The 13,111-nt window shown below is 40.1% G+C and overlaps 1 protein-coding gene across 1 annotated transcript in view; it reads left to right on the top strand.

The window, feature by feature from the left end:
* LOC122549046 (N-acetyltransferase ESCO1-like) overlaps positions 1 to 13,111 on the top strand; it is a 42,782-nt gene that overhangs the window by 994 nt on the left and 28,677 nt on the right. Inside the window, exon 2 of the mRNA XM_043688228.2 lies at positions 5,244 to 7,782. Coding sequence (XP_043544163.2) covers positions 5,244 to 7,782 — 2,539 coding nt within the window. The remainder of the gene's footprint in view (positions 1 to 5,243; positions 7,783 to 13,111) is intronic.

Below are 13,111 nucleotides of genomic sequence, written 5' to 3'. Positions count from 1 at the left end.
AATTGTGTCAGTTTCAATGAGGTCGCCCTCCATTCTTTTGAAATTGAATTTTTAAAAATACAGACAAGGTCTCATCGATCTCACCTCTTAAAATAATCCTTCTATCCTAGGGATTAATTTGAAATTACATTACACTCCCTCTATAGCAAGTGTATCTCTCCTCGGATGAGGTGACTGAAACTGTGGTGTCATCAAGGTTTTATACAACTGTGACAGGATATGTAAGTCTCCTTGTAAATCAAACAAACGTACCATTTGCCTTCACAATTGCTTGCTGCCCTTACATGCTTGTTTTAAGTAATGTAAGTAAGAGCACCAAGGTCCCTTTGGGCACCTAAGATTTCAATTTACCATTTTAATTAATAAGAACTAGGAACAGGAGTAGGCATTCTGGCCCTTCAAGCCTACTCTGTCATTCAATAAGATCATTTTTGTGGCCTCAGCACCACTAACCTGCCCTCTCACTATAACCCTTAATTCCTTTATTATTCAAAAAATTATCTATTATGCTCTTGGACTTTTTTTTTCCTACCCAAATAAAAACTTTCCACACATTCACTCTATATCCTGTCTGCTGAATTCTAGCCCATCAGTACACCTCTGCAAATCTCCCTGAAGTTTCTGTATCCTCCTCACAACTTAGGTTCTCAATCATGGAGCATTACAGCACAAAAGGAAGACATTTAGCCCATTGTGACTGTTTCCCATCAATTAACTGACTGAACTAATCTCATTTTCCAGCTTTTGGACTGCATTCCTGGAGGCTTTGGCAGCAGAAGGGATTATCTAAAATCTGCTGAAATGAGACTTTCCTACTTAACCACCTGTTTCGGCAGTCAGTTCCAGATTGCTACCATGCTCTGAATGAAAATGTGTCCTCAACGGTCCTCTGAACTTCAGAGGATCCCTAAAGGGAGTCCCAGCAAGTCCACACTGACCCTCTAAGAGTATTCCACCCAGATCCATTCCCCTATCCTATTTCTCAACATTTACCCTTGACTAATGCACCTAACCTACACATCCCTGAACACTGGGCAATCTGCACATCTTTGGATTGTGGGAGGAAACTGGAGCAAACCCACACAGACAGAGGGAGAATGTGCAAACTCCACACAGTCAGTCACCCAAGGCTGGAATTGAACCCTCCATCAGGTAACCCCCCCCCCCCCCCCCCCCCCCCCCCCCCCCCCCCCAAGGCCACCACACCTTTGCTGCTCAAGGGAAAACAACTCTGCTTATCCAATCTTTCCTCATAGCCCAGAGCCTCCAGCCTAGGTAGCATCCTGGCAAATCTGCTTTGCACCCTCTCTGGTGCAATCACATCCTTCCTATATGTGTGACCATAACTGCACACGCTATTTAGGTTAGGGCTAACCAACCTGGTTGCAGTTCTAGCTTAACTTGTCATTTTATTCTCTGCTTTTAATACAGACAAGTATGTCATCTTAACCACCCTATCTACCTGCTACTTTCAGGGATTTGTCAATATATAGAACAATGTCCCTCTGATCTTCTGAACTTTAAGGAGTCCTACCATTCATAGTGTATCCGCTTGCCTTGTTAGCTGTCAATAAGTGCATTAACCTCATATTTTCTTGGTTGAATTTAATTTGCCACTGCAGTTCCCAGTTGATGTTATGATCCTCCATTCTTTGTCTATCCTCCTCACTATCTACCACCCTATCAGTTTTTGTCATTCATTAACTCCTTGGCCATAGCCCCTACATTTAAATCAAAATTATTAATATACAGCACAAACAACAAGGGCCCAACGCCAAGATGTGCAGAATCACCTGAAAACAGACTTCCAGACTGCCATTGCACTTGGCTTCCTGCCTGAGCCAATTTTGGATCCAATATACCACTTTGCCTTGGATGCCATGGGTTCCTACTTTCCAGGTGACTATTGACTTAAAGTACCCCTAGGGTTTGTGATACTTCCTTTGTGTCAATTTTGTAGCCCATTCTCCCATTTTATTTTAGTATGCCTGGCAGGTAGTCTGGCAGGAGGATGGGACCCGAAAGAATAGTGGAACAAAAAAGAGGGTTGAGGTCAGCACGGAAGTTAAGAGAAAGTTAAATATACAAAGCACGCAAGAGTAGGGCAAGGAAGACTGATGAATCAGGCTGCATTTATTTCAATACAGGAGTCCTGACAGGGAGGACACATTAGCTTAGGGCATGGATGGGAACATGGAACTTGGATATCATAGCTATTACAGAAACCTAGCTGAGGGAGGGATAGAGCTGGAAGTTGAATGTTCTAGTGTATAAACGCTATGGAAGGATAGCAGGGGAGGGAAGGAGGAGTGGCGTTTTTGCTTAGGGAAAACATAGTCATAGAGATAGTCACAGTGATATACAGCATGGAAACAGAGCCTTCAGTCCAATTCATCCATGCCGACCAGATATCCCACCCCAATCTAATACCACCTACCAGCACCTGGCCCAAATCCCTCCAAACCCTACCTATTCCTATCCAGATGCTTTTTATACGTTGCAATTGTACTAACCTCCACCACTTCCTCTGGTAGCCCATTCCACACACATATCACCCTCTGCGTGAAAAAGTTGCCCCTTAGGTCTCTTTTATATCTTTCCCCTCTCACCCTAAACTTATGCCCTCTAGATCTGGACTCCCCCACCCCACCCAAGGGAAAAGAATTTGTCTTTTTATTCTATCCATGCCCCTCATGATTTTATAAATTTCTATAAGGTCATCCCTCAGCCTCTGACGCTCCAGGGAGAACAGCCCTAGCCTAATTCAACCTCTCCCTATAGTTCAAATCCTCTAACCTTGGCAAAGTCCTTGTAAATCTTTTCTGAACCCTTTCAAGTTTGTCAACATTTTTCTGATAGGAAGGAGACCAGAATTGGTAAGCAGTATTCCAACAGTGGCCTAACCAATGTCCTACACAGCTGCAACATGACCTTCCAAATCCTATACTCAATACTCTGACCAATAAAGGAAAGCATACCAAACGTTGCCTTCACTATCCTATCTACCTGCGACTCCACCTTCAAGGAACTATGAACTTGCACTCCAAGGTCTCTTTGTTCAGCAACACTCCCTAGGACCTTACCATTAACTGTATAAGTCCTGCTCTGATTTGCTTTCCCAAAATGCGGCACCTAGCATTTATCTGAATTAAACTCCATCTGCCACTCATCAGACCATTGGCCCATCTAATCAAGATCCCGTTGCAATCTGAGGTAACCTCCTTTGCTGTCCACTACACCTTCAATTTTGGTGTCATCTGCAAACTTACTAACTGTACCTCTTATGCTCACATCCAAATCATTTATATAAATGATGAAAAGTAGAGGACCCAGCACCGATCCTTGTGGCACTCCACTGGTCACAGGCCTCCAGTCTGAAAAACAACCCTCAACCACCACCCTCTGCCTTCTACCTTTGAGCCAGTTCTGTATCCAAATGGCTAGTTCTCCCTGTATTCCATGAGATCTAATCTTGCTAATCAGTCTCCCACGGGGAACCTTGTCAAATGCCTGACTGAAGTCTATATAGATCACATCAAGTTGAGGTTTGCAGAAAACCGACAAACACTGACCAAATACTCAACTACACCAGCAACCATCCCAACACACACAAACGAAGCTGTATCAGAACACTATTCCAACGAGCCACCACACACCGCAGCACAGACGAACTTCGAAAAACAGGAGAACCACCTATACGATGTATTCAAGTAGAATGGATACTCAAAAAACACAGTGCACAGATTCCTCAAGAACAAACTACGACAAGCAGACAAAACACAGCCAGTAACCCTAGTAGCACACAAACCCACCAACACTAACAAACTTAAAAGACCCAGTACAACGCATGGACAAAACCAACGTCATCTATAAAATTCCATGCAAGGACTGCCACAAACACTACGTAGGACAAACAAGAAGAAAGTTAGCCACCAGGATACATAAACACCAGCTAGCCACAAAAAGACACGACCCCCTCTCCCTCATAGCCCTACACACGGATGAAAAAAACCCACCATTTCGACTGGGACAACATATCTATTCTGGGATAGGCTAAGCAAAGACATGCCAGAGAATTCCTAGAGGCCTGGCACTCCAACCTCAACGGCATAAACATAGATCTAGATGCCATCTATCAACCCCTCAGAAAACGAACCGGAAATGACATCACCACAAACCCCAGGAACCCCATCCAGGAGAAAGATATAAATAGAAAGCAGGAGACAACAGCTTTGCTTCACTTGGAGGTCGCCACTGATGTTACCTCGCCATGTAATGAAACGTCTGGATATCAAACCTACAGCTCAGCGAGCAAACCTACACCCTAGATCACATCAACTTGTTGGGCCATAGGGCCTGTTTCCACACTGGGGAATTCTATGATTCAGATCCAACATTAATGGGCAGCTAATACAACAAAGTAATGAAAAGTACTTTCACATTTAATAACTAAATCAGTTAAGATATGGTCTTAAACCCCATTTGTTGTGCACCATACTTCTGGCAAATATACAGCATTACTGGAACATAGTGAACGTTACTTATGGCCCTCTGGAATATTAATTTTTCTCTGCTACATGAGGTTGCAACTTTTCAGTGTCCTTGGAAAGTCATTTCAGTCAGTCTGTCTTCTAGATCTGACTTCCATTGGCAAGTCCCATTTCAGTGACTCTTTATTCCTTGTATGTCCCAAAGCCTGTGATTCTCTTCCCTTCCAAATAGAATCTTGCAAGCATCCTGCTAGTCCATAACATTAGCTACTTTTATTCCCCCAAACGGCAGTAGTTGCTGTCTTGAAAAAGTTTTCAAGTATAAATGTCTAATAAAGTCCGTTCATCACGCTTTTGAGTCGACTTGCTTTCCAGAGCAGTTTGAATGTCTTTAGTTAACTTTTTTAAACTTATTTTGTTTCTAGATTTCTCATGTTTGCATTTTCCACATGCTATTTTTACCCTCAATTACAACATCATAAATGAGCGTGTTCCCAGGAAATTTCAAAGAACTGGAGATGTCAACAAGTAACTAGTTTCTGTTCTTTGCAAGGAAGGAGTTACAAATAAGTTTCTTTCCTCCTCCTTCCCCAACCACACCCCAAAGCTCCCCAGAAATGTACCTCAACAGTCTGATTAGATTACCTGTGTCCTAAATAGCAATTTCTGCTATTATTTAGCATAATTGAATATTACTCTGCTTTTTATGAATTAATAATTTAAAATATCACTACTAACAATTTTATTTAATAGGTCAAATCGTGGATCAATAAGAGGTGGACCTTCAACCAAAAAGCAACGTTTGGCGGAAAAAACAACTGAATTGAGAGGGTGTGCAAAGCAGTCAGCTGTTCAGTTGCAGAAGGCATCCACTAAAAAAGAAGCTTTGAAATTGCTGAAAGGAACTGTTAAAGCAAACAGATCATCAGCAAAAATAACTGCAAAACTCAAGGGGAAAGGCACAAAACTGATTATTAATAGAAATGAAAGGATGGCTCCTTTGAAGAAGAAATCTGCTAAAGCTTTGCTTAAAAAACGTGCATTACTGAAGTCTTCCCATCAAAAGAAAACCATAGCTCCGCCAGTATCGAGGAGGAGATCTTGCAAATTACAGCATGAAAGTAAAACCAGGGAAAAACAAACGCGCGCCAAAACTGTGTGTATGCCAGTGAAAGTTCCACAGAAATTGCCTCAGAATAATAGAGCTTCACAGTCACCACTCGCACAAAAAGATCTTCGTATTTCCAAAGAGGCCACCTTTAAAAAGCTTCCTTTAAAAACGACCTCAAGAGCTTGTTCTCAGAAAAATGTTCCACAGAAGTCAAGTAAATCATCTAAAATTAAATCTCTTCAAATGGTTGTAAATACTGTGAAAGCTGCAACAAACAAATCCCACTCAAAGAAAAATGTTCAAGTTCAAATGAAGTCAACCATGAGGGTATCAAAAATGAGTCCTGCAAAGAAAGCTCGAAAATCCTCGTCAGTAACTGCTAGGACCTCGAAGAAGCAGCCTCTCCATAAAGCAGTTAAAACTGTGGCACGCAAGAGTAATCGTGCCAAACAGTTAACCTCATGTAAAGCTTCTGAAACTGTGGCAAAAAAAGTTTCTTCTAAGAAAACTTCCATGAAGGCACAGATTAGCACACAATCTGCAAAGAAGCTTCAGGAAAAAAAGACAGTAAGATTAAAATCATCACGGCATCACTCTACAGGTAAGGATAAGCTTCAGCCTAAAGATGTAAAACCTCAAACTAGATCTAGTCAAAAATATACAAAAGAAAATATTCCACAGGTAGTAAAATCCAACCAAATACTAATTGAAAAGCCAACTAGATCATCTCGGAGACTAAATCCAGGCCCTTTGTTGTCAACAAAATCATCCTTTTCCATAGACAGCAAAACTAGTGCATTTCCTGCTCAAAGAAAACTGAGAAAAAGAGCATTTAGTGATATATGTTCGAAAAGTCCTGAAAATGCTTTGCCTATGCAAAAATTAATTAAAGTAGAAAGTAAGCTTGGAAGAACGAAGCTGGGCAAAGTTACAGAAGCTCCAAAAGAGCGGGCTTCCAATGTTGCACGAACAAAATTAGTTGGTAAATTTGGGAGAAAAGCCCCAGCAGCAAAAGTTTCAACTCCCAAGGAACAAAGCGCAAAGGTTGTCAAAACAGTGGCATGTATTGCAGGTGAAAGAAAGATTGATCTGGAGAACAGACAACTTCCTGCAATTAATAAGACTTCAACTGTTTCTGAAGATCCTCAAGAAAAATCTCAATCTGGAAAACCAGTTTCTAAAGACCCATCTGGAACAAAAATCAAAAAAGGTGCTTCACAGACAACATTGCAGAGAAATGGGAAACACTTGGAAGGCCAGGTTCAGAAATCGGCCACGGCAAATTGCAGTATCAAAGATACGAAAGGAAAATGTGGAACGAAACCACCTGTAAAGAAACAAAATAAATCTATGAATAATGTTGTGCAAAATAAGAAAAAGTCAAATCATTCTCTGAAAGGACATCTACAAGGTTCAAAACAATCACGAGAAGTTAATTGTAAAGCTAACAACGCTGTTTCTGCTCCAAACACAGGTACAGAAAACCCATGTCTGCAAACTGAAAATGATGTTAAGTGTAAACGTCAAAGTATTCTTGAGTTATGTGAAGAAATTGCAGAAGAGATAGCTTCTGACACTCTTGATCTTTCAGTAAAACAGGAACCTGCAAAGACAGAAGATGAAAGTATTCAAAAAGAACCAGAAGCCATAACCCCTGAAGATATTGAGAAAACTAATCTGGCTAAGCCAGTTTATTCCAGCCTAAACAGATTTCAGTTTTCAGGACAAAAATGTGTGAACCGTAAACTTGTTGAGCATAATAAATACATAACTACAAGATATAGTTTACATAAAGGAGGGAACAGTTGGACCAGAATTAGGCAAATTAAAACTGATCAAAAAAAACTAACTACCATCAATTCTACCTATAATAAGTTTAGAAATTTGCAGGTTAGGCAAGCTGTTTCACAGGTAGTAGTTCAAACAATTAGGAAGGTAGAGAAAGTGAAGCTGCCAAACGGGGTGCCTGTCCAGACCAAAGAAGAAAATGTTCTCACATATGAGCGACATAAATCAAAAACTGTTACTTCTCAAGTGGAAGTTGGGAAATCCTCCAATAGCGATCGTAAATCATCTGAAAACCGTACACCTGAAGAAATAACAAAACTAGCGAAATTGTTTGGCAAAAAAGAGGATGAGACAGAGATGCCAAAAATGGAAACTGAATCTGAAGCTGATGAGGTATTTTTGCCTTTAAATGAAATATGCTTTTTTGATTGTTGCCGTGGTTTGGCAGACTTAGTAATAGTTGGAAGCTATAGCATAAATGTGTTTTCAAGCCAGTGACTTCCAAATAATCACTGGTCCTATTTACTCTTTCAGTTAAGGATCTAGCTGATTCTTAAATGTTGGCATGATCTTTGTTTCAGTTACTTACACCAGTGATGCATTCCATTGACCCAACCCTCTGTTAGGAAATTAAGTTATTTCTCTTGCTCCTTCCCGAGATCTGGTATTTTTAACCTTTTTCAGCAATGTAGTCCACTATAGTCTAATCATTGAGAACGGTCTTTTTATTTATCATCTCCCATCACTTCGTTACTTCAAACGTCTGTCAAATCATCCCTTAATCTTATCTGTTCTGATTAAAAACAGATCCAGTTTTCACAATCTTCTTTTGTATTTGTCTTTACATTTCCTCATATTACAAGTTAATATTGATTGCTGCACTTTTAATCTCCTATAGTTTTCTAGTAGAGTATTCTAAATAAGTGATTCTCAATCATTTTTTGGCCACTGACCCCCAAGAGCTCTTCACAGGTTCCAGGCCCCCCTCTCTCTTTTTCTCCCCCCCCCCCCCCCCCCCCACCCTTTTTCAAACAGGGATGCAACATGAACAGATAAACAAAATCATTTATTATTGAACACCAATAAAACCTGAACGTTCTGACATACTGGACAAAACTTAAAAAAAAGACTGTATGAAATTAAACATCTATCAGGCGTAATGTGATCCTTGAGCTTGGTGCTTTTCTGCAAGTTTCATAGTATCAGGCTCCAAATTAGGTTAGGCTTGTGTATTTCATCGGTTCAGTTACCAGGGCCCCCATAAACAGTTTTCAGTCTGTGGCCCCCTTCAAATGTGCTGGGGCCCCTAAGAGGGTGATATGGCCCCCGTTGAGAATGGCTGGTCTAAACAGCACTCTGTTCTCCAATTTGGCAACATTGGAAATTGAGTTGCAGTAGGGTTTGTGGTCTTTTGTGCCTTCTCCACCATTCAAAAAGATCATGGTTGATCTTCCTGCACTATCCCAGGTCCTATAATTTCTTATAAGAATTGACCAGAGTCAGACTTGAATTTATTCAACAATTGGGCATCCCAGTTCTCTAGGGTAGTGAACCAAATATCCAGTTGGCAATCCCATTCCTGATAGGTCCATTCATTCCTGTGAAGGAAGATTTTTCATATGGGTTTACTTGTCAATTTCCTTATGTGGTGAGTCCCACAACTATTGCTGGTTAAATACCAGCAGCAGTAGGGTCTCTCCCTTTAGGTAACAATTGTGTACTTTAGGATTTCAGTTGATTTTTGAGCAGGAATGCTGTGCAAGAGCCTTAGATGTTCTCATACTACACCCTCCTTTTTCATCGAAGGGCTCTAAATCCATCTCCGAACATGCCTCAGATGGTGGGGCATTTCATTCTGCTCAGAGAGATGTTGGCTCAGAGTGGCCTTGCCAACTCTGTAGAATAGTTCAGAGAGTTCAGTTTCATTGCTTTATCTCTCATCTAATTCCGTTCCAAAAACATGAATTGTCTTCACTTCCAGCATTTCCGAAGCATGTTCCCATTTTCTTTTGATCATTATTTAGAGAGTATATGTTTTGCTGGTTAGGCCAATTTTTGCTCATCCCCAGCTGTCATGGGGAAGGGTATGGTGAGCTGCTGCTTGATCAGTCCATTTGATGTAGGTAGTCACAATGCTGTAGGACAGTGTTCCACATTTTAATTCGGCGACCGTGAAGGGAGAGTGTGTTTAGTACCACTTTGTTATTTGTTTGTTATCATTGGGAAATGTTGAACTTTTATTCCATATTCTAATAACCAAGCTGTTTATTATCAACCATTTTTAAAAAAGGAGCTAGCACTGACTCTCTTGAGGATAGTAAAAAGATGGCTTCTGGAGTGGTAGAACTTGAACCTGGATTTCTTGGTTCAGGAGTAGGGACACTGCCACTGCCAGAGGACCCTTGAATAATAAGCAGCGTCCTGCAATTAAGTGCGAGGAAACCCATGGGCCTGAAATGTAGCAAAGTTCTTGAGCCTGATGCGGCTTGAACATGCTGCTGCCAAATTTGGAGTCAGATGTGTGCCAGATGTGCTACGAGCCCAGCCAAGAATGTCATTTTTTTAGTATGAGAGAAGCCCTGGTTCAGATTCTTGACGAGCCTGTATCCAGTTTGAATGGAATTAACAATCAAGAAAGTTGGGCAGGACTAAAAGTAATTGGGAAGGAAATATATGGGGCAGTCAATATAAAGGTGGAAGTTTCTTAGGACAGTTTCTAATTGTCTAAGATTACACCAATAATTTGTTTAATGCTCTGGCAAATGGAGTTTGAAGAAAGGTAGTGTTATAACTAAGGGGTTTTAATTCACAGATTAAACATTAACAAGGTTTGTAGAATATTTTCAGTATAATATTCTGGAATAATGCATTATGAAATAATCTGGAAGAAAATTATTTAAGATCTAGTGTTGGGTAATGACACAAGTTGAAACTTTATTGCTGGAACAGCACAGCAGGTCAGGCAGCATCCAGGGAACAGGAGATTCGACGTTTCGGGCACAGGCCCTTCTTCAGGAATGACACAAGGCTAATCTTAGTGGATCTACTGAAACTAGTAATCATAATAAATTCCATGCTAAGTTTGATATCAAAATAAGTGAAGTCCTCACTTGAAGTTTTAATTGTTCTTTAAATCATAACTTTAAGTGAATCTGATAACATTATAATGAAAGTAAAAGGATTTTAAAGGCCCTTATCAGAAAAAATGTCCTGTAAATTGAATTACTTTGTTGTTAAATTCCTACGTTAGTCAATGAAAACTTTTTTTATAACTTAGAATATTAAAGAAATATATCATCTCTATTTGCCTTCTCACTACTTCTGCCACCTTTTCCTCACTTCATTCTATGACCCCCCCCCCACACTCTTTGATCCTCCCAGTTACCAGTGACCCTCAACTTCCTCCCCTCCCCCAACCCTATTGGCTTGATCCTGCTCAGGCTTATCTTACATCTTAGTTCCTGACCCACCCTATTGCTGAATGTCCTGCTTATTGTCTCTCTCCTTTTGTGTTATGATGTAACAATTGAATGAATAAAACAGAACCTCTAGCTATTTACTGAGTTTCTTTTAGAAATTTAGTGCCAGGCAAAATAAACACTCTTAGAACTGGGCATAACACAGTAATGTGTTTTAAGATGATTGATTAATGAATGGGAAGCAGAAACTCTGGCATTTGGCATTTCTCAAAGTGGGTTGTGACTATTTGATTACCGTGAAAATTAGAACTGTGGCTTCAGTTAAGTGTAATTCATATTAACGCTCTCGATGAAGTGGCAAAGGATAGTGTGTGTTTTTTAATATTGAAGATAGAAAGCTAGGTGAAGTGTAAATTGAGAACACAGGCTGCAAATCCTGAAGAAGGGCTTATGCCCGAAACGTCGATTCTCCTGTTCCCTGGATGCTGCCTGACCTGCTGCGCTTTTCCAGCAACACATTTCCAGCTCTGATCTCCAGCATCTGCAGACCTCACTTTCTCCTGCAAATAGATATAGACAAGTTTAATGATTGGTCAACAGTTTGCAGTATAATATGGGTGAAGTATAAGGATATTCACTTCACTTCAAGGAACAAAAGGTGTGAAACTCCAGTGTAGATGTTCAGAGAGATCTTGGTGTGTTTATGCTGAAATGTTTGCATGCATTTACTGCAATCATTTAGGAAGACAAATGATATATTGCCCTCAGTTACAAGTGGATTGGTATACAAGAATAAGGATGTGAGGATTTTGGTAAGACCACATCAGAAAAACATCAGTCAACATGCAAAAAAAAACTTGCTTTGGAGGCAGTATAGTGAATGTTCACTAGATTTGCCCATGGAATGAGAGGGTTGTCCTAAAATGAGAGACTGAGTAAATTGGGCTGACGAAGTGAGAGTTGACTTCATGCAACATGCAAAATTCTGACAGCGATTGACAGAGTGGACACTAGGAGGCTATTTCTGCTGGCCTGGGAATCCACAACACTGGCACAGTCACAAGATAAGGTGGTAATTATTTAAGACTGAAATGATAAATTTCTTCACTTAAAATATTATTAATTGTTGGCATTCCATTGAATACATAAAGCTTAGACATGCAGCTGTTAGGTCTAGAAGAGATGTGTGGAATGAGCAGGAAAGTGGAGTGGAAACCCAAGATTGTGTGATCATATTGAATGGCTGAGTTGGCTCAGTGACTATATGCTCTGCTTCTGCTCCTCTTTTCTCTAAGATCTGATACTTCAGAAAAATTAGATTAGTTGAATAATATCTTACTATTGAATCTCCATCGGATCTTCTTAATTAACTTGAACCTCTCCAAAAATTGTTTTTCTTTCTCTGAATATTCATTTCCAAAATCTTATCCAATAATGAATAATTGTCTGGTAAAATAATGACTCTGGTTAATAGCAAAGCATTGATGGTGCCAGTGACCACTCATGCAGTTTAATAAGAAATGAAGTTACATTGCAAAACTAAGCACAACATTTGGCTCAACATGCCCTGAAGGCTTGTGTGATCTTATTGAAATTACTACATTTGAGATATTATTATCATGTTTCCAAACTTCTCTGCTTTTCTAGAACATCTAATCATTTTCCCTCACTTTCTTTTCATAGTACACCACTTTTCAACTTGACTTGCCACTTTTCTGCCTATTGAAAGATCTTGCCAATTTTGTGCAGAGCTCAGTTATAAGCATAAGACTATAAGAAATATGAACCGAAGTAGACTGTCTCACCCCTTCAGCCTGCTCCATGATTAAAATGTGGCACTCCTCACATCCCACTTGCCTGCCCTTTTTCTAGTAACCCTTAATTACCTTATTGTTTCTGAATCTATCTCTGTATTAAATATGCACAAATATATTACCCCCATAGCTCTGTATCAAGGAATTGCAAAGACTCCAAACTTCTTCACCTTAGTCTTAAACTGGGACCCCTTTATGCCTCTGGTCCTATACTCTCCCATGAGAGGAAACCTCTCAGTATTAAGCAAGTCCAACCTCTTAAGAATCTAATGTTTCCATGAGGTTACCTCTCAATCTTCTAACTTCCAAGGAATAGGGTTCCATTTATCCTAGAGTCACACAGCACAGAAACAGACCCTTGGTCCAACCAGTCCAAATCCCAAGCTAAACTAGTTCCTCTTGTCTGCGATTGGTCCATGTCCCTCCAAACATTTCTTATTCATGTCGTAACTACACGTCAATTAAGCATTCTAACTGTACCCACATTCC

The sequence above is a fragment of the Chiloscyllium plagiosum genome, unplaced genomic scaffold (genome assembly GCF_037043375.1).
Source record: "Chiloscyllium plagiosum isolate Xiang-an unplaced genomic scaffold, Cpla_swu_hap1 HiC_scaffold_4, whole genome shotgun sequence".
In the NCBI taxonomy this organism is placed as follows: domain Eukaryota; kingdom Metazoa; phylum Chordata; class Chondrichthyes; order Orectolobiformes; family Hemiscylliidae; genus Chiloscyllium; species Chiloscyllium plagiosum.
The sequence above is the reverse complement of the archived record's forward strand: the minus strand, read 5'-3'. Positions and strand labels throughout refer to the sequence as shown.